Here is a 26,565-nt window from a genome sequence, read left to right on the forward strand (position 1 = left end):
TATTTTATAGATTCTGCTGGAAATCTGTTCTCAACAATTCTAGCAATCAAAAACCCCAGAATTCTCAGTTCATATTGGAATTCCTTTATTTTCATCCGTAGTTGTATATTACAAAACTCGCCTTCGTCCTCGCTGGTAATAAATTCCTAAGCTTACTCGTGTAGTGTGTGTTTGTGTATATATAAAAAATAAAAACCAATGCACTTCCTTTCGCCGATTTTTTTTTTCTTCTTCAACTTGTTGATATTACTCATAGCTTTGACTTAGCCTAATTTAGCCTTTTATTATAAAATAGTTGTATTTTCTTCCTTCCTGGTTGGGTTTCGTCTCGCCGCCGCGACGACGCATAAAGTTTTGTAAGTGGGCTTGGTTCGGTTTCGCTTCACAATCTCTCTTGGTTACTTCGTGTGTCTGTCTCATCGTTGTTGTCGTCGTGTAAAAACTGGTTTTAAGTTCAATTGCAACGCTACGCTGCAGCAGCTGATTTTGGCTCTTCCCCTCTACGCGTAGCAACCGAATGTTTTGTAAATATATAGTTGTTTTTTTTTTTGTTTTTTTATTGTAGTTATAGACACACAAATATCACAAAGTTTACTATCAGTTTTCAACAAGAAAAAACAAAATCATAGCTAATCTATTGCCTTGCATTTTCACTTTTTTTTCTTCTTCTCCTTCAACAATGATAATGTGTGATTCGTGATTGTTTCCTCAGTTCATCACGGTTTGACCTGCTCAGGTGTGGTTTCTCTAGACAAAAAGCGCGCCAAAAAACCCTTCGTTAAATGTTGATCACACTGGTTCGCTGCTGGATGTTGTGTTTGCTACTGCTCGGCGAGGGTGACGTCGATGAGGTGAGGATGATGGCCATGTCGCCGTGGTCCAGGATGGTCGCCGCTGCTGACGAGTGGCCAGCACCACCGGTGGAGGACACGTGCAGCAGCGACGACGAGGTGGCGCTGCTGTTTGTCGGTTTAAAATTTAAAATATCTTCATCGCCTGATAAAAGAGTATCAGATTCTGAGTCATTAGGTTTGGTTTTTTGAATCATTTTGTATTTTACCTGAAAAAGGGTGGAATCGCAAGTTCAGTTTTATGTGGTCAAGGCAGAGAGATGAAATGTGTGGTTGTTTGTTTTGTGTGTGGTTGATGGAGTGTTGTCTACAATACTAGTCTGTTTTTTTTTCTCGATTTGTTCACAGGGGAGAAACTTAAGCTAACTCAACAAAACTGGGCTTTAAGAAGCAAAGACAATCATTAAGCGCTAAGAATACAACAAATAACAATCGCGGTTGTGTGTTCGTCAAATAATACAAGTGGCAAAAAAAAACTTTAGAGAGGCACAGCTGAGATTAACAACATTCTTTAGTTCTCTCTCTCATAATTCGTTAGTCTTTTGTTGGAAATGACCCCTTACTTTTTGCAACAGACTATGCTCCCTGCCGTGACTGTGGGCGGAACCGGTATTGCGTTTCTTGCGCGTGTGCCGCATCAGGAAGTTGTCGGTGACCCAAAAGATCAGAATCTGCAACGAAATCGAAAGTTGTTTCAAAATCACAATTTCCAAACCATGAAAATTTCATACGTTGACAAAGAACGGAATCACCAGCATCACCACGGCCAGCTCGATCCGCGGGTCCTTGAACGGGGACAGGACAAAGTTTTTCACGTTGTCCCAGATGTCGAGCTGGATGAACAGCGTCGTGATCAGCTTGACGATCGCCATCAACCCGACGTAGATCCAGGTCTGGTAGAGCCACGACTTTGGTGCTCCTAAGAATCAAACAATCAGGAACTTGTTAAAGAGGTGTGAACCGTGTTAGCACTCGTCGCGAGAATCACTCACCGTACTCGCCAAAGTTGATTGCATCCCACTTTTTCTTGCGCGCTAAATACTGACAGGTTTTAATTCCAATGTAGATTATGAATAAGCCTATGGTGGAATCCAGTAGAAAGTTGATAATATACCTACGAAAAAAAAAAAAAAAGATAAACATAATTAAAATCCCATTTCCAGCTATAATTCAGTCGGCCGTACCAGGTACACGGATCGCCCTGGAACAGCGGCGCCAGGTACACGTTGGTCATGTGAATCACGAGAGCACCGATCCCCTGCTTGGAGGTGTCGTACCACCACGTCTCCCAGCTTCGCCGGTTGTACAGGGGCTCGCAGAAGCGCTTGCCTGGAAGGAAGGAAGGAGAATGTTTGTTTAACAAAAAGCTAGACTCAGTAAGAACGACGCAACCCCATTAATAAATCTTTAAATTAATGAATTGGTATTGTTTGAAATATTCGCAATTCGCAATTTTCAGTTCCCGACGAACACGCACTGCCCTTACACCTACATCTCACCCTTGCTCTGAGTCAGTACGAGCAACACGCTAGAACACGCTTTGAGTGTTCGTGCCAGGCATGCACACCTTCTTTTCCGGTTACGCACTTTAACTCGGCCGGGGGTGGTACATTACGTAGGGTTTGATGTAAGTATATAAGTATATAAGCGCCTAATCATTTAAAGTGTGCCTATCAACATTTAGTTAAGCGAAAACTGTTTTATTTTTAGTTTGAATTAAAAAACTAACTGTTATTTAACTGTGTATTGTTTTCTCCTGAAATCTTTCCTATAGTGTTGGACCATGTTTATCTGTTGCATTTTATAAAAAATAAGCAAAAGTACAATAGTAATATTTGTGTCAACTCTTTGATCATTCCATAAATTGAGTAAGGACTCGAACCTCACTTGTTTGAAGAAAATGGAGACAGTAACTACTCAAAGAATCAAGAGTGAAAGAAAAATAGTAATTTATTAAGTAGATAAAGAAATAAACAAAAATTAATAAATAGAGGTAACAAACAAGCTCAAGGGCAATTTATAAGGCAGATGAAAAATTATTCAAATATATAAGAAATGATGATAAACAAAATTGACATCGCTGCCAAATTAAGGGAAAACAGACAGTTTGTTACAGCAGCATCAATTGGTTAAATAGAGTAAACAGAAGCCGTGTTAGAAAATCAGAAGAATAGAAGATAGGTGGTATCTGAAATGGAAAGAAGAGAAACCCAGTTCTGCAATGTTCAGGTACATCCACAACAGTTGACTCAACATGCTGCGAATCAAAACAATACCGTCTACAATCACTAATTACTTCCCTTTCCCACGTTGTCGCGCCCCTTTCTTTTAGCCGTCTCGACTCTGACCCGCGGTGGTCAAAGAATTACGAGCCGTTTCCACAGGCCACCAACTAGGTTACAACTTGTCATCATGATGACTAAACCCATCCAACGTGGAGGTAAGAAAATAGGACACTTGCAAACAAAACTACGGATGTAGTTAATTGCGCTCCTTCCAGAATGTTTCTTACCTGGATGTCAACAGAACCCGAGCATTGGTAAATAACAAGGGAAATGCGTAAGGCTACCAACTCTTGCCGAGCAAAAATCCGTACACTTTGCCGATATGACACCATGGTGTAACAAAAACTGTCAATGAATTATTTAGATAAATTTAATATATTTGAGAATTAAAAATATAAAACTGTGTCGTTTTTACAGCTAACAAATTTCACAAAATGCCATCAGAGTGCTTATGACTTGCACGTTTAAAAGTATTCATAAAATAAACCGTGATTTGAATCAAATCATTATGTTCTTCATTTTTTTTGTTAAACGTTTAAAAGTTTGTCAAGTTTGCTTATCGTTCTTAGTGTTTTCACGAACAATATTCCAGAGTTTTTTTTTATTGAAATGGTCTTCAAACATGTAAAACAAAATATATTATAGGACCTTTAAAAAACTCTAGATTTGTTAATTCAAATGTTCAAATGTTTTCACAAGTTTTAGAAAGCCTTTGGAAATGGATAAATATATTTAGTAAGGAATTTCTAAAAGAACAATTCTAGAGTTTTTTTTAAAAGGTCCTAGCAACATATGAAAGACAATAGTTCAAAAACTCTAGAATTATTGATAATCAGGTTTGAATTGAGAAAACCCCAGAAAACTCTCCCTTTTTAAATCAAACTCACAGAAAAATAAAAATTTCTAGTTAAAAAAAAAGCTTCTACCAAATCAAAAAAGCAATTCAATGATTAAAAAGTTGTTAAAATTCCGTACAAATCCGTATTATGCGTAAAATTCCCTACAAAAATTCCGGCCTGTTGAAAATCCGCGAAGAGGTTCGAAAATCCGTATGGTAAGGAAAAAATCCGTACAGTTGGTAGCCTTAGAAATGCGTAATAATACCTTTCTCTGGTATCAATACCAAATTTTGGTATTCCTGGACCCTTTAAAATTTGTCTTAAGAATTATGCAAGAGCAAAATGTGGTATCATACCACCAATTTAAGGTATTGTTTTGATATTGCAAAATTGCAGAATTTGTAAATGGTCGAACACCACATTTTGGTATTCTTTTGGTATTACAGTATTTTATCAAATTCCTCTGAAAATTCCTCGGAAAATTTTGACCAATTTTGACAAATGATGTCTCAAAGCGAATTGGTTAAATAGAATGCCTTCATTGAAAACCGGAAATTTCAAACATGATTTTAAACATTTTTGATATAACCTCTAAAGAAATGTCTTGAAATTGTGGAAAATTTTTTAAGTCAGGATGGCACATTTTGGTATTATTTTGGTATTGAAAGGCTTAGTCAAATTCCTCTGAAACTACGGGAGTTTTTTTCATAAATTTTGACGAGATAATTAATTTTTATTTGACTTGAAACCCAAAAATGTTAAAGCTGATTTTCATATTTTTTTGATATACCTTCTAAGATTAAAAAAAAAACGTAGAAATTTCTCTAAGTTGGGATAACTAAATACTTTGAAAAACGAGTTAATCAACAGATTATTGAATTTTGGTTAATTTCAATTCTTATTTGTCAATCTTGTTATTTTTCAGAATCACAGGCCGTTCATCAATGACAAATGAATTCGATGTGGTGAAGAATATCACTAAGAACAACATGGAATCATCAGGTGGGTAGATTTGGCTGTTGAATATGGATCATTTCCGTTTTTTCACTAACCAAGTTTTGGTATTCAAGCAATTTTAAAAAATCCAGAAGACCTCAACTTGGTATTGAAATGGTTTTATTTTGAGGTATTTTTTACCTTTGGAATAACATGGTTTGGTATCGTTGTGCCCTTCCACATACAAGACTTTGGTATGTTTTCATGGTATTTTACCATCTATTCCTGGGCAACATTTTGGTCTCTGTTATTTGCCCAAGTAATACCAAAATTCGGTATTCCCGTGTTATTTACCCCTGCTCGGGAAGAGCACGCAACAAGGTCAGTGCCATTGCATGCTCTTAGGTATCAATCCTTGGCCTGCAAGAGCAAACATTTATTCACAAAAAATACCAAATAGTTGAGTTGTTGTATTAAAAGCGGGCAAGATATTATGAAGTATTTCCTAGATTACGTATTTATATAATTTTGTAGTACAGTCATTGACGTCTTAGTTGGCAATCATAGATTAATGACAATTTCCATAACTTCGCAAGGAGTGAGATAATCATTACCAAAAAGAATCAGCATTTGTAGGGCACTATTCTAAACAACTTGTAGAAAGAATTTTGTCGAAAAATTGATAGCGACGCAAAATTTATATCTTTGAACGAAAAATCATGGCAATGATGGAAGTCTTCGCGTTAATGTCGTAGATGATTTCATCCAATCTTGGGGCAATGACTGTCAATGATGGATCTGAATTCAGGGCCCAGAAATAGTACAATGAAATGAAAAATTAATTACGACATGTAAAATATTTCTATAAACAACACAATGAAAACCATTTTTTGATTGATACATTTTGAATCAAGATTTGAATGTTTTTCTAAAACAAACTTGGCCGCCAAATGGCCGATCGGGAATAATACCTAGGGGAAATATACCCTTTCTAATCAAACACCTATCTTCGTCATATGGAGAGTTTGATGCTCGATAAAAGCTCCAAAAATACTATTTAATTTAGGCTATAAACTTACCAGCAACAGCACCGCCTCGAGTAAGCACGCTGATATATGCCATTTACTGACCAAAAAGGTCAAATTTAATGCACTTTTGATCATAGTTTCTATTTTGCGAGACCATTTCTCATCATTTTGGTGGCACACACATCCACAACCAAGATCAGAGGTTAACTGCTTAACGAAAGTCGCCATCAATATCTTTTCACTTGCGCTTAAGATATAAATTTGCTTCCAACTAACGGCTACATGTTCTTTTGCCCATTGGTTAGTCACTCACTTGAAAAATAATCCCGAAAAATGTAAAAAAATTGCAAGCGCCATCAAAAAAACAAACGCGCTAAGTCTTTTGACGTTTCAATTTTGACCACCCATTCCAATCGAAGGCTGAAGAAACCCGAGTGAGAAGCGAAGGCAAATAAAGAACAAAGGGTGGCCACCAACACCACCAACATGCTGGTGCAGCGCCTGTTGGATAGAGCAAGTGCTGCTAGGAAACTTTCGCTATGAATGCTACTTTTCGCGAGTGTTCGCTTAAAATTTCATCAATTTTGGCAGCACTAAGCAGACCCAAAAGAGCGCTGGAAGAAAAAAAGAACTAAGCTGAAAATAGAAAAATGGGCGTGGCCCAATGCACTCGACTGATTAGAATGCCTTTTTGAAATATTTTTATTAAATGCTTGTAAAAGGAATAACATAACTTTTGATAAAAGTGAAAATAAACAGAAATGTTCACAAAAAGTTGCTCTACTCGTTGGTGTACTTGGTTTTAGTGAATTTCAAGGAACAATACAGATTATCCAGTATCATTCAAACACGACCGCTTATTAGGCTTAAAATGGGCATATTTCCCCTATCAGAGCCTTAAAACTTCTGTCGGAATAAAAAAAAGTCTTGGGATAACTGACAGCATTGTTCAAAATTTGAACTTCAAATACATCGGATTGCCGAGTAAGTTTTGCCTGCTCCGGAAACTGGCGTCGATTCCGTAGAAGACTCTAGTGATGAAGAATCCGTCAACGAGCTGACGATGACCACCCACAAGCCACAAGCATACCGCGATTGGATTCATGACTGGTTACGTTGTTGCAGCAAACTAAGCTAGAGAAGAGGCGTTTTATTTGTGATAAGCCAGGAAATTGTGTGGTCAGGTATCCGGAGAAGCGGACCGACAAGCCGATACCTCAAACAAAGTGATGTCCAAGCAGACGCCTGGTACATTGTTTCGGGAGCATCGCGCCATATGCGGTTGTTGTATTTATTAGGGGAACTAAGGAGCGTTTTTTTTATTACGTAACGCTAAAATAATTTTAAGCACTTGCGTCTAACTCCATCCAATTTGCTGATTTTCACTATTTAAACAACTTTTTTTTGTAAAACTGTTAATAGATACTTGCTTGCTCGCTTCCTATTGAACTATTTATCACTTGATTTCAGTTGAAAACGCGTTTTATGAGTTGTAAGTAAACGTCAAAGTGCTGATATGGCAACCAAGGGTCCTGATTGCTCAAAATCAACCACTCCATTCGCGAGCACAAATAGCAGGCGACGCGATACTGCCCTGATGTATTCCTACCGTTTGTCACTCTATCACCATTCGCTCCCGAACACTCTCTCTTCTACTCTTCTTCTCTCTCTGATCGGCTCAGTCTTCGAACGGCAGGCCGATCGTCTCCGATCACTCTTAACCGAAAACATTTTTTCTCTGATGCAAAGCGTTATACTCATTGATTTGTGTTGCTTAAAATCAATGTTATCAATTAAATTTTGCATTTATTTTGATTTCATAACATTTCAAAGAAACTTCCACCAAGAAAAAAATAAATTGATGGCAAACTGAGGGCGTGAAGACAAAAAGACTGCCGCGCTGGCATTTTGTGAGAGTGGCTCTTCGCTGAGCATGGTAGTGTGTGAGTGTCGTCGAGCGACGGAGTAGGCAAATATTTCCACGATGTAGGTATTTGTTCGCTGAGTGAACAGTTCGGGCCACTCGCTGGCTGCTTGCGAGACTCATTCGCTCATGAATGCTAGCGGGTTGGAATAGGCGACGAATGGATAGGCGATGAGTGAGTGGTTTCTGTTCATAGAACCGAAAATCAGGACCCTTGATGGCAACATTATAGGCACGCTGGAATAAGTTGCTGTTTCTCTAGCTACACATAAAAAGAACTTGCAACGAGGTATTGGTCTATCCATGCCAACGATTATCATTTTTTTCCACAGACTGCTTCTATCAACGATGTTTTTAGACAGATTAAAATCCAACAAATTTATCGCATGGGCCTCCCACAGAACGTTGGTATTAAAAAATAAATAAAATACAAGTTTTCCCATTAAAAATTATCTAGTTTTCCATTGCTTGAAATTGTCTTAAGTACAGTAAATCCTCTTTTAACGCGATCTCTTTTTGCAAGGATTTTTTTATGCAGATACTCTGCATTATCTTGGGATGTTCTGGACCACTAAGAACTTCTGGAAGTTACGAATTGAATAACTATCTGTTCAACCGATGTATTCACCATCGATATTAGGTTTTACAGCGTGACGTCACGAGCGCACACGCACACACATTTTTACTGAGCCACACGTGCAAAAATGTAAACAGTGCAGCCAAGCTGTCAAATTTCTAACCTAAAAACCGAGTCGGCGTAAAACCTAATAGCTTCAGGTAGCTTCAGTGAGCCACAATGGACTCTCTGTGGCTATATTAACCATCGGTATACCTTCAGATAGATTCAGTGGACCACGATGGCCATTCTGCCACATGTTGGATTGTTTTGGGTTATCTAGGATCGCGCCAGGAGCATCTCTTGAGATTTTCCAAAATTTTCATTTTTCTTGTCACCCTACTGCCGGTGCATAAATAAAATGATTTGTCTTTTCCATCTCCACGCATCGGAAAATTGTAGCAGGGACACTTCGCATAGACGCCCTTGCTCCCATCACGAATAAGCGTGCCCCGTCAGCCGAATCATCAGATGAGATGCAGACAATCCCCACAAATAACAGCGAACAACCAAGGGAACACCCTACCGCGTATATAGTAAGATTGGCGTGGTTTGCGTTCAATGGATTGTAAATATGGTAGAATTCATCAAGAGTTTTGTAATTATTTTTAGAAAGCTCTAACCAGCGGAATCTTTAAAATTAGCACCATTTCCTTCCACTCACAACTTTACAGGATGAATAACGATGTGAAAATCACATCACAAGCAGTGGTAACGTCCAGTATGTGGAAAAAAAATCAGCACCTTTTTCAGTACAGGCGCACTGGAAAAGTATTGAGCGTTAATATAATTATCATCGCACCTTAGAACGGTGCATGGCTAACTGGAAAATATTATTGCTCAGTCACATTTACAAAAAAAAAACGCAAACCAAACCGCTCTCTCAGACTTAGTTTCTGTAATCTTATCTCAACAAGCTTCAACATTAATCGACCAATAACGTGCTTAGCTTCTAGACCTCCTCCGCCGAGCAGTAGCAACTCACCAATCAGACAGGTAAAGGCCAACGTGGCCAGTATTCCCTGCAAGAACCATCCGAAAAAGTCGGTGAGTGCATCCTTGCTGCAGTGCAGGGTGGACCACTCGGTGTCGCCACCGCTGCCCTCTCCCATCCCCAGCGTCGAGCTGTTCATCGTCGGGTTTGTATTTCTGTTGCTGCTGCTGCTGTTTCTTACGACGAAAATTGCTTATTATGTATTCGATGGTGCTGTTGCTGCTGCTGCTTCTGGCGTGTGTATTTAGTTAGATAATTTTGCGTTTCTTTCTCTCCCTTGTTTGCTGTCTGTGTGGCCACCACGCCAGGAGGACAATTTGGCTCCCGGGTTGGAAAACCTCCGGACTACGGAGTTAGCTCTGAATCACACACCTCCCTCCTTCCAGACGATTCTTTCGGACTTTCGTTGCGACGATGACCTGTCTCCGCGGCCGTCTCGAGGCCACCTCGGGCGGGGGAGGAGAAACGAAAACAGACACAAAGAGAGCTGGGGCTGGGAGGACGTCACACTTGTCGTAACTGGTGGTCAATTTGGGTGGTCGATGCTTCTTCACTACTTCGTTGCTGCTGATGGCTGATTTCTTGTTGTTGTTTCTGGTTGTGGTGGAACCATTCTACTTCGACGGCAAGCAGCAGGTTCCAGCCAGTCATTGTTTTTCGTCGGCCACACTTGCAAAAAGCGAATTCTTTCGGGAAGGGGGAAACGTACTAGCTGCAGTGGCACTTCATTCCGGACCGCGAAGCTCGAATCGAATCGCGCAAAATCTTCGGACCACCGCGCTAATTACTGGCACAGATTCCCTTTTTCGGGGGTGGCTTCCGCGTAGCGATGATTATTCTTCCTCCTCCAGTAGCAGCGCGACGAAACGACGAAATTCCACAACTCGAACAAACTGACGACGACACGATTGGAAAAGTGACAGGTGAACTGGCTAGATGTCGAGATGGTAGCCAAAGCTGTCAAACGCTTAGGGATGTCTTGCCATTTTGGACAAAATACGACGCATGAAGCAAATCGGGGAACTGGGCAGTTTTTTTATTGCCATAATAGACAAATCCAGCGAAAGCTCAACGCTGCTTTTTGATGGTGAGAGATTTGACAGCTCCCATACTAAATGTCCCGATTTTCATACTTTTTGTTAATTTTCTTCTAAAATAAAACACTTAACATATGAAAACTATATATTTTTGGTGCCCAAAATTCCTGCTGAATCGAATGGTGTACTTATCTCAATTGCAAATTTTTTGAACAGTTTTTATTTTAATAATATTCTAGACACATTTTGTGCACCTAATCAATCAATACTTTTATCATAAATAATCATTTTATTGCTTAAAAATTGAGTTTTCCTGAGCTCCCATATTCAAATACATGGAAGCTGTCATTTCTAACACCATTGGCCACCTAGCGGCCATTTCAAACTGGATACGTCTATATTAGAGAGAAAAATGTCTCAAGCCAACTCGTGATTTCTAAGCAAAGTGCGGACTTTTTTCTTTGAATCGGGGTTATATATATGCATCTATCAAGCTGTCAAATCTGCAACATGGAGTTAAACTTTCTGTGAAGTTGCTGTGAAGTTTACCATGGCACTTCGAAAAGAATCTCTAGGTTTAATTAGGTTAGTAAATCCCGGAACCTGGGACGGGACGGCTGGATAGAGTCTTCTTTTTGAGTGTTTACGTTTGTATTCTTCTTCTGTTTTTTTGCAAGAAAATTCGTGTTCGAAAACAAATATCAAGCAATCTGTGATTCAGATAGCTTGACAATTCAAATTTTCTTGATGATGTTTTTCAACTCAGTGCTCAAGCATGCGGATGACTTTTTCTTTGGTTGAAATGTTGTTTAGTTTTTCCTCGCAGATTTTTTTGATTTGGCTGCTAGTTTGGCTGTTAAAATTTGCGGTTGGACGTGGGTGGAGAATCCTCAGTTTATGTTCCATCGTTTTACGGTGGATCTGTTCATAAGGAGCTGCCTGATTCAAATTACTTGAAATGGTTGGCAAATCAAAGATGAGTCAAAAAATGATCACTTCTTCTATTTTTATTGTGTTTTTTATATGAAAGATTTTTTACTTTCATTTGGATGTGAAAAATGCAATACGATTTAAATGCGTTTTCTTACTTCAATCTAAATAAAATCCTAAAAGCCTGCAAGTCATTAAATGGGAGGAGATTTTTCTTAGATCTGCTCCTGTCGTTGTCCCGTTACGCAAAGGAAGTAAATAAACCTTTCCCAGTTCCCCAAAGAGGAGCACGTCGAATTCAACGGCAATTTTTACTCAACTTTAAAGATATTTAACATTCCATAGGTCGCACGCCCTAAGATGTCAGAATCGAAAGAAATGGCTGGCAAAAATTCAAATTTGTACCAATTCATTCACTTCAAAGAGCAAAAAAGTTTGTTTTTCAATTTGGGGCAATGTGTTGAGCATGAGCATGAGCATGAGAGACCACCCATGGTTGTCCTTCTCCGTTGCTGAACAGGACCGTAATCTCCTATCAATACAACTGACCATACGCTTAAACGATCTAATGGTGTTTCCCTTATCAACAGCATGTATGAATGCGTTGAAAAGATAAAACATCAAGATCATTAAAACTAGATCTGAAGCAAATAGGTAACAGTCATTGGCCACCAACGGCGCCCGCCATGTCAGTTTGTAGATCTCGAGGGGATTGGGACGGGAATGTTAGTTAGCACAGGTTGCTACAAAGGGTGGGTTCTATACGATATCCACACCCCCACGTGTGCCGGAAAACTACTTCTACTTGGGATTTTGTTAGTGGGAAAGGGTAATGGCCAGGATTCATCATAGAGGATGATGATGCGACCCAATAATCTTTTCAATTTGGGGCAATGTGTTGAAATAAAAAAGTGCGAAAAAATCAAATAGGCTAAACTGTGGCCATTATTTTTGTTGCTTTTTTAATCCAGTTCTACGGTGTTGTTTCTTCACGCCACATTTTAATTTCATAGGAAGCACAGGTTTAATATTGTTCAATCTAGATTACATTTCTATATAACGCGCAAAAAAAAAACAATAGTTTTAAATGGGCAAAAGAATAGCCAGTTCATGAAATGTATTGTTTTTTTTTAAATGAAAATGCTGATAAGTCAACATTTGGTGTACGATAGAAATAAATGCCTTTCAATTGAAAATATTTTAATTAATCTATTCATGCAATTTACAATTATTTGTGAAATTGATTTATTTTTTTTATTTTTTCAATTCAAATTACAATACTTCTCATTTTCTCCTCATAAGAAAGGACTGGTTTAGGTTGACAGAAGCGGCCATGTTGAAAGTGGTTTAGTTTGACAATAGCTTTTTTTCTCTTTGTTTATCCCATCCCAGCCCGGAACGTTCGGCAGCACACTTGGCGCCACCCGAATGGCGAATCGTGCTCCAAAATCGATCACGTGTTGGGTGTACAACTACACGGCAGGTAACCTGTTGACAGACAAGACTGCGGTGGTGGCTTGGTAGAAGGAGCACTTTCAGCAGCTGTTGCACGCTAAGGACGATGAAAAAGCTGTGGACCCGCCCACATTGGAAGAAGTAGATAAGGCTGGGCTTCCGGCCGATCGTTGCACGCACGGGAGTACGCGGATGACCGAGATTCTGAACCAAATCATTCTACGCATCCGGCCGACTGGCTACACGGGCTCATCACACCAGTCTACAAAAAAGGGCAAAGAGTTGTTTGTGACAACTATCGAGGCATCGCAATCCTCAACTCAGCGTACATAGTACTCTCCCGCATTCTTTGGAAGATTATGGTAGAACACGGCTTTCCGGCGAAGCTAATAAGACTGATTCGTGCAACGCTCTGAATAGAAATCGCTAACCGCGATATTAATTTATTTAAGAAACACAATGAAACAAAATCATCATTTCTTCTTCAGCAACGACGCGTTCGGATGCTGCTTGAAATGACTATCAAACGATCCCTTCACGTACGTCTGCACAAAGTCCAACTCTTGGGCGTTGGCCTCCACAAGCTTGTTCGTGAGCATCTGGTCGTGACGTTTGCTGCGCTCCCGCTCCAGACCCGCCGACACGATCTGCTCCTTGAGCGTGTCCCGGTACTGCTTCACCGCCAGCTGCGTCCGATTGTCGGCCTCGAAGCTTGCCTTCCGGTGCTGTTCGTAGATTTCACGCTCCCGAATGCCCTCCTGAAGTTCCTGCTCACGTTCGCGCCGCCGTCTGTCCTCGGCTTCGGCGATTTGCTTGCGCTGACCGTCGTAAACGATCTTCAAAGAGAGAGTTTGTTGGGGTTTGCTATGAACTATTTTAAATCCGGAATCTTACATCGGCCAAACCCCATCGCTTGCGCAGCGCCATCTGGCAACTTTCAACCGCCGCTTGGTCGTACTGCTGGCGAACATCTCGAATCAGCTAAAATCGACAGGATTTGTGTTAAAAAGAAAGAACCACCTCCCTTCCCCATACCTTATCCATCTTGGCTTCCTCAATCAGTCGCTGCTTCTCCACGTGCTTCGAGTACTGGTAATACTGATTGATTTGTTTGGCCAGAGTCTCCCGCTCGGCGTCCCTCGCCTTCTTCTCGCGCTCCAACTCCCGCTGCATGCCCTCGTTAAGCGTGCGCACCACTTCCCGTTCCTGCTCGTCGCGCTTCTTCTGCAGCATCCGGGTCGTTTCCATCTGCTGGCGCAGCTTCTCCGCCAGGTCGGTCTTTTTCAGCTGAATCAGCTTGCCGTCATGGTCGGGAAACGGCAACGAGTTGCAGCGCACCTCCTGCAGTTCGATCCGTTCCTGTTCCGCTTTGAGGGCCCGCTCCTTGATTTGCTCCTTGATGTCCAGCAAGGCTTTTTCCTCCCTGATCTTGCGGGCGCGGAGTTCCAGTGTGTCACGTTCCAGCTGGTAACAAAAGACTCAAATGTTTAAATTTCAAAATCTAAAGCTCCGAAATCCTCAAACCTCTTTCGTGTAGTTTCGGAGGTGAATTTCCTTCCACATTTTTTCTTCGTCCTTGCGGGCCTGTTTGAGCTTCATCTTCTCCTCAATTTGGGCCAGTTGGCAGCGCTTCGCTTCCTCGTGGTGCTTCTGCTGAATGTACGTTCGGATTTCGTCGCAATTATTGCTAAAAAGAATCAAATAATGTATGTCAAGTTTATGCCTTTTACCAGTTAAAACTGGGTAAGTAGTAAAAAAAGGGATCTGGCAACACTTTTTGAGATATCGTTGCGGGTCCGATGGCGCAGTGGTTATCGTGGTAGCCTCTCACCCCAGTACGGCCTGGGTTCAATCCCAGACGGTGGCATTTTTGGAGACGAGATTTGCCTGATCACACCTTCTATCGGATGGGGAAGTAAAACGTCGGTCCATTAGTGTAAAAGAGGTTTTGAGTGACTCACCACACATAACCTTCGGACGCCTAGAAATGAGCAGAAACTTGCAACAGAGACCACAAAAGACCCGGGGGTCATTAATGTGGATTGTATTGCATTGCTTCAATAACATTTTTAAACTTTTCAATGAGAAATCGTTTTTATCGTTAGATAGAGAATATTATAGAATTTATAAGAAGCCTTTGAAATATGTTTGAAAATCTGGCAACCTTGCTATGCGATATCATTACTTAATTTATTGATATTCAACCCAATTCAAAACTAATCAAAAATGTTTTCATCGTTTTTGAAGGAAAAGTAGCAAATTATTTCCAAAAACTCACATTTTCAACTGAATCGTTTTAGCCTTCAAAAACTCCTCCCGTTGCCGTTCCTTGTCCTGTTTCAACGCAATCAGAGCGTTTTCCTTCGCCCTGAGACGCTCCATTTGCTGCTGCTGGAGCTTCTCCAGCATCGCTTTCTCCTCCCGCTCCGATTCTTCTTGCAGTTGCTGCTCAAGTCTGTAATTGTTTGCATGTTTAGTCTGATTACTTTAATTTATTTTAAATAATTTGCCTTTTCCGCTCTTCCTCCTGCTGTTGCTCGTAGGCCAAGTCGGCATTTCGCATCTGAAATTCAAAACATCACCTTTTTAACGCAAGCTATCAGTTCACAACTAGAAAGTTTTTACCAATTTTTGCACTTCCTGTTTGATGTTAATTTCCGGGAAGAAAAAATCCATTTTCTAATGTTTAAACTCCAATCGGCAAATTTCGTTTTCTCTGATCTCACAGCAAGGCAGCGCTGGGCAGGCGAAGTAAACAACTCAAAAACGTTGTAAACTGTTTGCAACGGTTGCTACGTTTCCGGTTTCGGAATTTAGCACACAATGAGCACGCGGCGTCGCGACGCGGTAACTAACCGCCACCCATCTAGGTTGCCATAACATATTCGGCGCCCAGATCGAAGAAGACCACGTGGTGTTGTTGTTTTGGGTGTTTAATATTAGTTCACCACGTTTTTAATATTTACTACATACAACCACGGACAAAAGAGAGCTGGCCGCGCAAAAATGGTCATTCTCGGAAGAAAATATCTTTTTAGCAAAAACATCCTTAAAATAAGGTGTCTTCGGGAAAGTTTTTCAAAATTTAATTTTCACAGGTAAAAAACAGAAACAGTTGCTTTTCTCCATACCTTTTGACGATTTTTCCCATACAAACTTCAAGTGATTAGAGGGAGGGGATCCCGTGATCAAAATGAGCTCAAATTTGGAATTTAGCCTTGTTATGGGTCAATATTTGATTCCAGGGGTAGCCATTTCTTCCTCGTTTCATCTTAATGTTAGGTATGCACTTCAGAAGAAACCGGTCAAGAAAAAATCAAATGGAGAGCAGCGGTAGCGAAAGCAAGCCAGAGAGGGTGAAGAAAAGCCCCAAGAAAACGTTCCCTCTCTTTTGTTCTGCCGTTCGTGAAGTTGTTTCTTGACACCCTTTCTTTTGAAGAGCATACCGGCCCTAAATCGCATTACCGCATTGTTCGACGGATAATCATGTTATTAGCTTTGTTACACAAAAAAGAAGAAAAATTAAAATAAGTATTAAATGGTAAGGTTTTATTTTTTTATTTTACGATCAGATTTTAAAGAATGTATTCATCGGTACATTTTATTGTCCAAGAAACAAGTATTATAACTAACAAGATCAATTCAAATCGTACTTCGCATAGTAAAAATTACCTTCAGAGAAGTATTTACCCTTAATCACTTAGCTAAACTAAGACCACATTACCAGCTGGAGTCGGAACACTCGGAATCCTCCTGGCAGCGGGAGCACGCCGGGATCTAGTTGCGATAAAAGATGAGCGTGAAATACGTACAATGAGACGACCGCACGTAAACGTAGTCCTTATTGGCAGTACCAAAAAGGTACACCGTTGGCTGCACTCCGCCGCCGGAAGCGGTCCACTTTACGGTGACGTTCAGAGTATTGCTGCGACAGACCTTGATCGGCTTGAAGAAAGAAAATGTTTCGAATGAGCGTGTTGCCGACCTGCTGCGGCGGCAGTGTAAAGTCGCAATCGATGCGAACCTTTCGGCTGACGATCAGCTCGGATCTAACTTTTTCGATACTCTTGAACGCCAGAGTAACGCCGAAAAGGTTCAGACATAGGTGGAAAACCATTTCCGACGAGAACGAGCATTCGCGTGACGTATCGAGCGATTCTTGCGGAGATTTCGCTGCGGGTATGCTGGCTGCAGCTTTGAGTTTCTTGGTGCAAAGTCCGTTCTTGTTGGCTGTGACCCAGCGGGTCATCACTTCGTGAAGTTCACCCTTCGAGCAGCTCATAACTTTTACGGCGATTATCTTTTGAACCGTCGCAAGCGACGCCTCAAGAAATCCGTCCATCTTCAGGCCACAACTGGGAAAAGTGCTCGATGCTCAATTTGATCATCTGATCCACGTTCATCTCGATCGCAAACTTGATAATCCACCAGATTTCGCTCTCCCAACTACTAACTTTGCCAGCCGATCGTCCCAGCCGCAGTACACGAACCGCACGCAGAGCTCGAACGTCGAGTACGGAACGTCCTTCAGATGAATCTCGCGCTTTTCGGTCTCCCCGAGCAGGGTTTGGAAGTGGTTCGACATGGTGGCAAGCACCACGCGGTGGCCGTGGAACGTCCGGGTGCTTTCCGTACCGTTCTCCTGGTCTTGATGATCATTGTCCAGCAGGATGACCACGTCCGCGAGGGCCGGCTCGTTGAAAAGATCTTTCGCGTACTCGGCGAATCCGCGGTAGCCGTTGATCATTATTGCTGGAAGTTGTTGTATTTAACTATCGAAACTTTTCGAATCATTTACATTTACCTCAAATTTTCGGACCTTTTTTCGGGGTAAATCGTTCCTCAGTTGGTGCTGCACGCCGACACTGCACTACTTAAAAATTTAAAATTGGACGTTTGTTTCAACAAAACGAACAAAACACATTAAACCAGAAAATTTCATGCTCTGCTGTAGCCGACGATGTCAGATTTAGTTGAAGTTGAATTAACCGAAGTGGTTTCAATAGAGTTATCTACGTGCGCATGTATTGCGTGTTTGTACACGAAGGGTTTTTAGGTTAAAATTTGTACCCGCCAGCAAAAACAAATGGTAAGCTAGTGTGCGTGAGATCGGGCTTAGATAGCTATTAGAAAAAACTTACTCGCGCATCCTGTGACGCAACAATCACGAAAATCAACAAATTCCCAAGTGGTGTCGGATAATTTAAAGAAAGATTAATTTTATTACATTTCCTGTAAGAAACGCGAAATTCAAGAAAACATTATCGACAAGAAAGGCAGCTAGGTTTCTAGGAACATCAGAAAACCTTTTCAGAAGTACAAATCAGAAGGTTAAAATTTAAACCAAGACATAACCATATATCCTACAAGTTTATCAGATCCTAGAATCCGAAACACGAAAAGACGGTATCCAGGTTAACGAAGATGGCGTTCGAATGGTGAACGTCCGAAATGTCAAAATCACGCAGTGATACCAATATTTCGAAAAAAAAGTGTGCCATGGCATGACAACCACATTTTTTTTCTAATGTTGGTGCTACTGCGTGATTTTGACATTGCGGATGTTCACCATTCGAACGCCATCTTCGCTTAAAAAACTGGATTGTCCGCACAGAGCTTGAGAACAAGCATCTGAAGCTTGTTTGCGCACCTGAATTAGGTTTTACAGCGTGACGTCACGAACGCACACGCACACACATTTTTACTGAGACACACGTTCAAAAAATGTAAACAGTGCAGCCAAGCTGTGTCTGTGCATCGGTAGTCTCCTCGTTTTTTTTTTGTTCAGCCCAGTTAGCGAGCAGCTTTCGGTGATTGGGCTACGTTCTCAGCCCAGTTACCGAACAACTACTGTATTAGGTTTTACGCCGACTCAATTTTTAGGTTAGAAATTTGACAGCTTGGCTGCACGTGTCTCTCAGCAAAATGGTGTGTGCGTGTGCGCTCGTGACGTCACGCTGTAAAACCTAATTTCAAAACGCTGATGCAGATAATTTTTTTTATTTAATTAGGTTTTACGCCCACTCGATTTCGAGGTTAGAACAGCCCTCTGTCACGACGGCCATGTTTATGAAACCTAAATGTTCGACGCGAACATGAAGACAACAAAGAAGATGAAGAACGCATTTGCTGTCAAAATTTGAAAATAAACAAACCGCGTGGTAAAAAAAGGCATTTTTAAATGTGTTACGTCCGGATGTGAACCGGAAGGAAACAGCGTTGTACCAAATGTGGAGACAAAACTTTATTTGCTGCTTGACTGTTTGGTTGCCAACGACTGAATGGTGAAAAGTGTGAAGCTAGCGAACGATGTTTGCTACGATTGGTTTCGCTAGGTTGCTGGGTTGCTAGTCCAGGGTGGTACAACAAAATGTTGAAATGATTTCCATGAAAAAATAACGAAACGGGACGGATTTCCAAACACAAGTTCCCGCCAGAGACTATGGATAAATGCCCCGCGAAGTGGCGATGGGGATGGTTTTGCAAGTTCAGATTTGTTTGAACCACTTCGCGATGAACTTCTTGTGGTTCCACAATAGGTTGGATTCTACACAAGCACGCGATTCCTTCGATTCCCTGTGCGAGTCGACAGCGGGAGTGGGCCAGTCCTCGGAGAAGGTTATCGAAGGATGCTCGGAAAGACCAGCTCCGCCACAATCACCGGAATCACGGATGTTTCTGCACTTGGTCGGTTAATCCCTGCCGGAGATTGCAGCGAGTTGTTCAGAAGGATCTACAGCAGGACTTGGCCAGTCCCCGGTCCAGTACTACCCGGCAAATCTTCCCGGTCAAATGGAAGTAACAGTTCTCTCCTTTTTTCGTAACAGTTTTGCACACACAAAAAGTGATGTTTCTTGAAGATTTGGTGTAAACAAACAGACAACACCAATACTGCTACACTCACAGAGCCCACGCAGCAGTATTAGTGAAGAGCCCACGATAAACAACGTGGGCTCTTCACTAATACTACTACGTGGGCTCTTCGAGGTTTTGGTGACTGTCAAACGTTCTTGCCATTTACAGTGGTGCCAGAGGGTTGGGTTAGAAGGAGTGCACTGTTTACAAGGACTTGACCAGGACAAGACCAGAGACAGTGCACGAGAGCTGTCAAATGACGTCAAGGCAAAAAAGGAAAGCAATCCACTTTAACGACCCCCGGGTCTTTTGTGGGCTCTGTTGCAAGTTTCTGATCGTTTCTAGGCGTCCGATGGTTATGTGCGGCGAGTCACCCAAAACCTCTTTTACTTAGGGATCGGCCGGATCGGCAGCCGCTAACCACCGCGCCACGAGGCTCACCGTCACGGCGTAAAACCTAATTTTGGCGCGCATATTTTGGCGTTTGGCGTGCAGAATCCATCTCACAGTGCTTTTCGTCGCACGTCAAACCTTATTTTCTTAAATGTTGAGTCTCATTTAGGTGCTAAATCGGAATACTTTCATATGAGCGTGTATTAAATTTACTTTAACATTCTTAAACAACACACGCTTATCAAAAAATATACTTTGTTAAATTTGTTGTCCGTTACAGTGCACCGTGTTGTTGGTTTTAACAGGTTTTAACTGCTGCAGAATTATATTTTGAAAATCGAAAATAAACAAAATTCATAATTCTTTAACTTAATCCGTCGAAAAATCAGGTAAGAATGGAATGCCGAAATCTTCATTTCCACAATAATTATTTTGTTACTTCAAGGACACATGGCTCTAGTCGGAAAAGGATTTTCAAAATACTTAAACACGCTGTTCAACGATCCGGAACTTTCCGACGTTGCGATCGTGCTGGACAACGATGAGGGGGACGGCACATCCGCGGAGACCAAGACGTTCCATGGCCACCGCGTGATTCTGGCCACCGTGTCGGACTACTTCCGGTCGATGCTGTACGGCTCGTTTGTGGAGGCGACCAAGAAGGAGATCCGCCTGCCGGGAGTTCCGTACTCCGTTGGAAAAGGGATCTTTTGAAGATCTTTGCCTTGGCATTTGAATGGGACTTGCCTTCGCTCAAGGACGAATGCGGCTCTAAATTCAACGAAACAGCGAACGAGCACCTCGAAAATAGCACGTTTGTGGACTTGCCTTTGAGAGCTGTCCAAATGATTTTGGACACTTCCAACATTTGCTGCACTCGGGCTGAGCTGAAACGAGCGATCCAAGCCTGGATCGAACACCACAAAGGAGAAATCTCCGCCGATGTCGCTGCTGAGCTGAACAGGAAAGTTTACAGATTTGGGAGACTTTGCTATGATTTCAAGATCCTTTCAATTTCTCGAACGAAGGCCATGCAAAAGCCGGAGGACGTTCAGCCGCTTGGAGGGTGCGCGGAATCAATGGAAGCACTTCTTGCGGAACCCCATGAGTATTCGTACATATCTCAAACGAAGGTCCTCAAGTGCATCTGCTTGCGAGGGGCCAAGATCTGCTTAAGAGCAAACCAGAAGTTTGGTCCCGAGCACGGACGAATCAAATCGGAATTTGAGTTGCAGTTTATAGTTGAAGGCTACGGCCGCCTCCATCGGCGCAACCTAACCGTTCGCTACGACTTGACCCAGCACGAACAGCAATCGGTGACGATCTTTTTCCCGAAAATGGCTTGCTGTAAAGACACCAACGTTGGTTTCTGGTTGCGATGGAAGGGCACCGGAGTGCAACCCGTTTTACAGAATTACGTTGCTGCTAAAAATAACAAAACGATCGAGGCAGACTCCACGTACGTGACGCACATTATCTACGAGGACCAAGTCTACGACTGCAATAACCGCTGTCCGGAGTGTCCGGTTCCGTATGTTTACGACTGGTATTCTTCGTCATCCTAGTTCGACGAGTTCGACTGCAATGATGGTGGTCTGAGAACGACAGTGCTGAAGATGAAACTTTTTCAACTTTTATTTACGTAACTGACTACGCAAGCATCCGAATAAAAGTGTTTAAACCATTCATGCATTTTTAACCCTTTAAAAAATTTAAGTTAAAAAAAATTAAGAAGCTCTCGAAAAAGCTGCTTTTTCTGATGTCATCTAGTATCCTTAGAAGCGAACTTGAGTTTCAATAAATGTGAATCGGAGATTTTTTTAACTTTAATTTTTTAAAGGATTTTTTTTTTAAAGGATTTTTTTTCCCTGGGCTTTGTCATAATGAGTGTCATAGGTTTGATGCTTGTTTGGCAAAGAGTATGATTTGATTCGATGTGGAATTAAAATCGAAGTGTTCAGTATATTGCTGAAGCTTCCATTTTTACACATGGACACCACTTCATGCTGCGAGAACCCACTTTGGCGTAGTCTCAGGGCTTAATCGATGGCCGGTAAGCTGTCATCGAGACAAGGAGGTTCTCTGATAGTGGAAATATCACATTTGTACAATGAACCGCTACATATGTGATTTTTCCCTATCTTAATGTGGGTGTTAGGTTAGGATACAGGTTTTTAAAAATTAGTTTTTGTAGAATTTAGGATTTTAACTACAAATATCAACTGTTTATACTTTGCATTTAGTTATTTAGGGACAAAATTAGTAATAGTGAATTTAGTAATTCTATCAGAATCGGTGATTTTCATTCAAGTTGCATAAAAACCATTCTGATTTGTCAAAATTTCCATAGAGTCTCGATCAATCAATAGTGAAATGATATCGGACTAAATTCGTTGATCTGTTGAACTAACGACTGTCGGATTATGATTGTATCGACCATTGTTGCGAATCGAGGATCTATTGGAATTCTGACGATCAAATGGTCGTCTCTTTTTCAATTCACGACTTGTAAAATATCAACTGTTATTTTTTTGTTTTTTTAAAGAAGCCAGACAGGTTTTAAAAGAAAGGTTTTTTTTGGTTAATAATTAAAATGTCGGGGATTTAAGATAAGAGTAGCTTTCGGATAGGTTGCTTTAAATCTTGTATTCAATTCAAGTTAGGTAGTTATTCGCAAATGAATATTTGGACTTATATGAATAATTGAACATTGTGGACTTATGAATAACACACAACTGTGCATTTATTCTAGAGTCAGATCCATACAGCGTCAGTGTTTATTTGGTCGAAGTGTACTAATTCATTGGCAGATCTGATTCTAGTTGTAATGTACGACAAGACTACTGACGGACGTGACAGGACGAGGGCCCAGTTTAGAGGTTTCGACATCAACGATGTGCGGCTGGATCACCCTCCCAAAAAAAAAAAAAAAAAAAAATTTAAAGGATTTTTTTGTTCTTAACTTATTTTTATTAGGTCCTGTCAGGTGCTGTGATCAGGTTAGGACCGAGGACTCGACCAAGGATCGGTTACAACTAATATATATAAAAAAAAACTCCTTAAACCTCGCCTTAAACTCCATACTTGGAGATCATGTAGCTGACAAGGGTTACTTGGTCCAAGCGGGTCTTGCAGGTCTTGAACCTGGCGATGTACTCGGCGACAATGCCCCACAGCTCAGCCGAGCTGTAGAGCACCTCCCCAGCTTCCTCCTCCGTGGCTCCACCGTCTCGGGAGCCACTGCTTTCTTTGCTGCTTCCTGCGGGTCGAGGGCGATCCTTCGATTTTCCGTCCGGGACTGCGCCCGGCAGCGGAGAGAACGCCGGAACTGTTGGACTCTGCTTCTCTGCCTTCCTTGCCGGTGGTTTCTGTTTCGACGCCTGCTGGCGCCTCCGGATGAAGTCCGCACGCTTAGGGCAGCTGCGGTCCGTGGCTTCGTGGGCTCCACAGCAGTTGGCACACCGCTTCGGCTGGGCTTTCCTAGATTTCGCACTCGTCCGTCTTGTGGGGACCCCCACAGTTGTTGCACCTCCCCTTGAGGTGACAGTTCCTGGTTCCTGCACTGAGTCACGTTCGACCGCTTGTTCCGGTAGGCCTCCCACCGGATGTGAAATGCTTTCAAGAGCTTGATTTCACTCAGCTTCTTGAGGTTGGTGGTTATTATTGTTGGGATGCCAGGTCGGAATTTGAAAAGTCTGGATTACTGCGTGAAAAATGCACTTTGCGCGCAACAATAACAGGAGAAAACCGCGTCCTCCACGTCGAGCTGTCAAACGGGTTGTCTATTTTTTTAAGGGTTGAAATGGATGAAAATAAACATTTTTATGCATGTTTTTATTGTGAAATTGTCTCAGGAACACGAATATGACAAAATTATCACCGGAAAATTTGATCTTAGGGGCCCAGAGCAAAAATATACAACCAAAAAATTCACTTAAAGAAAAAGTGTCTATTGTATGTATAGTAGTTTAACTTTACCTAAAGCGTTATCAGTCTCAGATGGTAGTCCCAGATGTCGCCTGCAAGCTCCAGGTTGAATCGAGTTGATATCAACACTTTTTTTTTTGAGTTTGAAAATTGAGCAGTTGCTTCTCCCCGTATTTTGTTGGATTTTTAAAGCCCTTTCAGATGCATTTTGAAATTTAGTTATGGTTTGCCCAAGTTACAGCCCTTTAATATTTTTGAAGTTTTTTAACCTTCAAACTTTGTGTCCCGGTTTGCCCACTCCCCGTTGACCTCGAGTGCTCATATTTTGACCAGATGCTAGTCTGCCCATAATTGAAAATTTGGCTATTATGCCAAATCAAGTATTCCGAGAAAAACGCGTTTTAGTGTTTGACACAAAATCTCTGTCAAGGCAACTTCCCATAAGAGTGGCATATTAGCCGTTTGGTTTTTCGCATCGGCAGCCAAGTCTAAACACTATTTCAGTTAAATTCAAGTTCTAGAAGATGCGTTGGAACATCCTCTACCACCTGGTACTAATATCTCGTTTTTGCCAAAAGTGGATATTAGCCGTTTTTTCAATGGTGGGCAGTAGTTTGATATGTACAAACAATCCCTGGAAATTTCAGGCACATTGGTGAGGTCGGTGAGAGATGGGTATGCTTTGCTCGTGGACTCGCTCAAAACGATAAAATCGGGATTTTCATGTCAATTTTAGGTTTTATTGCAGGAAAAAGAATATGATCAGCAGAAGCATTAAACATGTTTAAAGCAATCTTTATTCACACATTTGTGCCCGTCCACAGAATAAGCAAATGCCTAATCTTCATTACTGGCGTTCTCGGAAGACCGATCAGGCTCCATTTCTTCGTCACTGCTTTCGAAAAAGCTCGACGATGAGTATTGGTCGCTCTCGTACAATCCGGGGCACGACTGGCAGCGGCCATCCGAGTCGTACTCGTCCTCGTTCCGGTAGATGATGTGAGTCACGTACGAGGAATCCGCCTTGAGCTTTTTGTTGCTTCTTGCAGGACCGTATTTGTGCAACAGTGGTTGCACCCCGGAACCTTGCCAACTAAAGCTGAAAATCACTTGAGCATCTTTGCAGCATTTTATTTCCGGGACAAAGATCGTCACTGATTGCTGCTCCTGTTGGGTCAGGTCGTAGCGAACGGTTAGGTTGCGCTGTTTGGAGTTGGAATACTTGTATTCGGAGAAAACAGGGCTTATGGTGGAACTTATGTTGAGACACAACTCGAGTTCCGATTTGATCCGTCCGTGCTGCGGTCCCAATTGCGGGTTCGCTTTAAGGCAAATCTTGATCCCTTTCAACGTGAAGCATTTGAGAATTTTCATTTTAGATTTGTACGAATACGCTTGGAGAGCTTCCATGGGCTTTGAGCATTCCGCAAGCGGCTGCTCCGGTTCCTCAGGTTTGTCTTGGTCTTTCTTCGGGTAGAGTGAAAAGTGCTTGAAGTTGTAGCAGAACTTCTTAAGTTTAGAAACTTTTTGAATCAATTCGTCTGCAGTGCCCGCAGCGATTTCTCCGTTATGGTGATCAATCCAGGCCTGGATCGTTTGTCTAAGCTCAGCACGGGTACAGTAGATGGGGGAAGTGTCCAACATCATTTGGACAGCTCCCAGAGGCAGTTTAAGAAACGAGCTGTTTTCAAGGAACTCGTTCGCGGTTTCGCTGATCTTTGAGATGCATGCCTTCTTCAGCGAGGGCATGTCCCATTCGAATGCCAAGGCAAAGATCGTCACAAGGTCTTTCTTCCACGCCTCAACCGTATTGATTTGTCTGAGCATCATCTGCTCGAAGGAAGAGTTCATCTTTGAATCCAGCAGCAACATCCGGACCAGTGTGTAATGCTCCACAGCCTCGGCCAGAGTTCCGCCTTCCATTCGAGTCCAGCCATAGTACACGAACTGCATAACTTTAACAAAGGCAGAGTACGGAACTCCCGGCAGGCGGATCTCCTTCTTGGTCGCTTCCACGAACGATCCGTACAGCATCGATCGGAAGTAGTCTGACATGGTGGCCAGAATCACGCGGTGGCCATGAAACGTCTTGGTCTCCGTGGAAGTGGCGCCACCCTCATCGTTGTCCAGCACGATCGCAACGTCGGAAAGTTCCGGATTGTCGAACAACTTGTTTGGGGTGAATCCTCCACCAATTAAAGCCATTTTACTGTTGAAATATAATCAATTTTGTAGTAATGTTGAGGATATGCTTATGAAAATTATATCTTAGTTATATTTTACCTGATAATTTTAGTTCAAATTGCCGAAAAAAATAGCTTTACCACTTTTAAAATAAAATACTAAATACACGCTTACTTAAAACTGAGTCAATTTTCGTTAAATATTCCTATATTGTAACTGAAAATCGCACTTTGCTGAGTTCGTTTTCGCACTTTTTCATACGATTTTTTCAGTTCGACTGCGATTACACTTTTTTGTGTAATAGCAGTCGA

At 41.8% G+C, this 26,565-nt stretch overlaps 4 protein-coding genes across 4 annotated transcripts; 1 reads left to right on the plus strand and 3 right to left on the minus strand.

Annotated features, from left to right (window-relative positions):
• Positions 1-61: 61 nt before the first annotated feature.
• On the minus strand, positions 62-10,398 carry LOC6032471 (store-operated calcium entry regulator STIMATE). The gene is made up of 6 exons (XM_001843012.2): positions 9,465-10,398; positions 2,036-2,180; positions 1,844-1,965; positions 1,583-1,770; positions 1,415-1,522; positions 62-1,060 (listed from the first exon to the last, which is right to left on the minus strand). Exons 1-6 carry the CDS (start codon positions 9,610-9,612, stop codon positions 779-781), a joined length of 993 nt encoding a protein of 330 aa, XP_001843064.1. The 5' UTR covers positions 9,613-10,398; the 3' UTR covers positions 62-778.
• Positions 10,399-13,308: 2,910 nt separating this feature from the next.
• On the minus strand, positions 13,309-17,642 carry LOC6032472 (trichohyalin). The gene is given in 9 exon segments (XM_001843013.2): positions 13,309-13,731; positions 13,790-13,876; positions 13,931-14,359; positions 14,420-14,582; positions 15,174-15,350; positions 15,406-15,458; positions 15,521-15,654; positions 16,832-17,250; positions 17,350-17,642. Coding segments are annotated over 9 exon segments (2,118 nt in total). The 3' UTR covers positions 13,309-13,368.
• Positions 17,643-20,425: 2,783 nt separating this feature from the next.
• On the plus strand, positions 20,426-20,857 carry LOC6032474 (kelch repeat and BTB domain-containing protein 8). The gene is made up of 2 exons (XM_038250744.1): positions 20,426-20,532; positions 20,589-20,857. The coding sequence occupies exon 2, from the start codon at positions 20,594-20,596 to the stop codon at positions 20,855-20,857; it is 264 nt and encodes an 87-aa protein (XP_038106672.1). The 5' UTR covers positions 20,426-20,532; positions 20,589-20,593.
• A 3,990-nt stretch (positions 20,858-24,847) lies between these two features.
• On the minus strand, positions 24,848-26,460 carry LOC6032475. Its single transcript, XM_001843016.2, has 2 exons — positions 26,354-26,460; positions 24,848-26,279 (listed from the first exon to the last, which is right to left on the minus strand). The coding sequence occupies exon 2, from the start codon at positions 26,273-26,275 to the stop codon at positions 24,908-24,910; it is 1,368 nt and encodes a 455-aa protein (XP_001843068.1). The 5' UTR covers positions 26,276-26,279; positions 26,354-26,460; the 3' UTR covers positions 24,848-24,907.
• Between the last annotated feature and the right edge of the window lie 105 nt (positions 26,461-26,565).

The sequence above is a fragment of the Culex quinquefasciatus genome, chromosome 2, assembly GCF_015732765.1.
Source record: "Culex quinquefasciatus strain JHB chromosome 2, VPISU_Cqui_1.0_pri_paternal, whole genome shotgun sequence".
Classification (NCBI taxonomy): Eukaryota; Metazoa; Arthropoda; class Insecta; order Diptera; family Culicidae; genus Culex; species Culex quinquefasciatus.

Excerpts from the sequence above, each read along its gene's own strand:
- LOC6032471 (XM_001843012.2), bottom strand. The coding sequence starts at position 9,612 with ATGAACAGCTCGACGCTGGGGATGGGAGAGGGCAGCGGTGGCGACACC. Across the intron at positions 1,966-2,035 it reads CAGGGCGATCCGTGTACCTG|GTATATTATCAACTTTCTAC; the intron begins GTACGGCCGACT and ends TTTTTTTCGTAG. Across the intron at positions 1,771-1,843 it reads AATCAACTTTGGCGAGTACG|GAGCACCAAAGTCGTGGCTC; the intron begins GTGAGTGATTCT and ends TTTGATTCTTAG.
- LOC6032474 (XM_038250744.1), top strand. The coding sequence starts at position 20,594 with ATGGCTCTAGTCGGAAAAGGATTTTCAAAATACTTAAACACGCTGTTC.
- LOC6032475 (XM_001843016.2), bottom strand. The coding sequence starts at position 26,275 with ATGGCTTTAATTGGTGGAGGATTCACCCCAAACAAGTTGTTCGACAAT.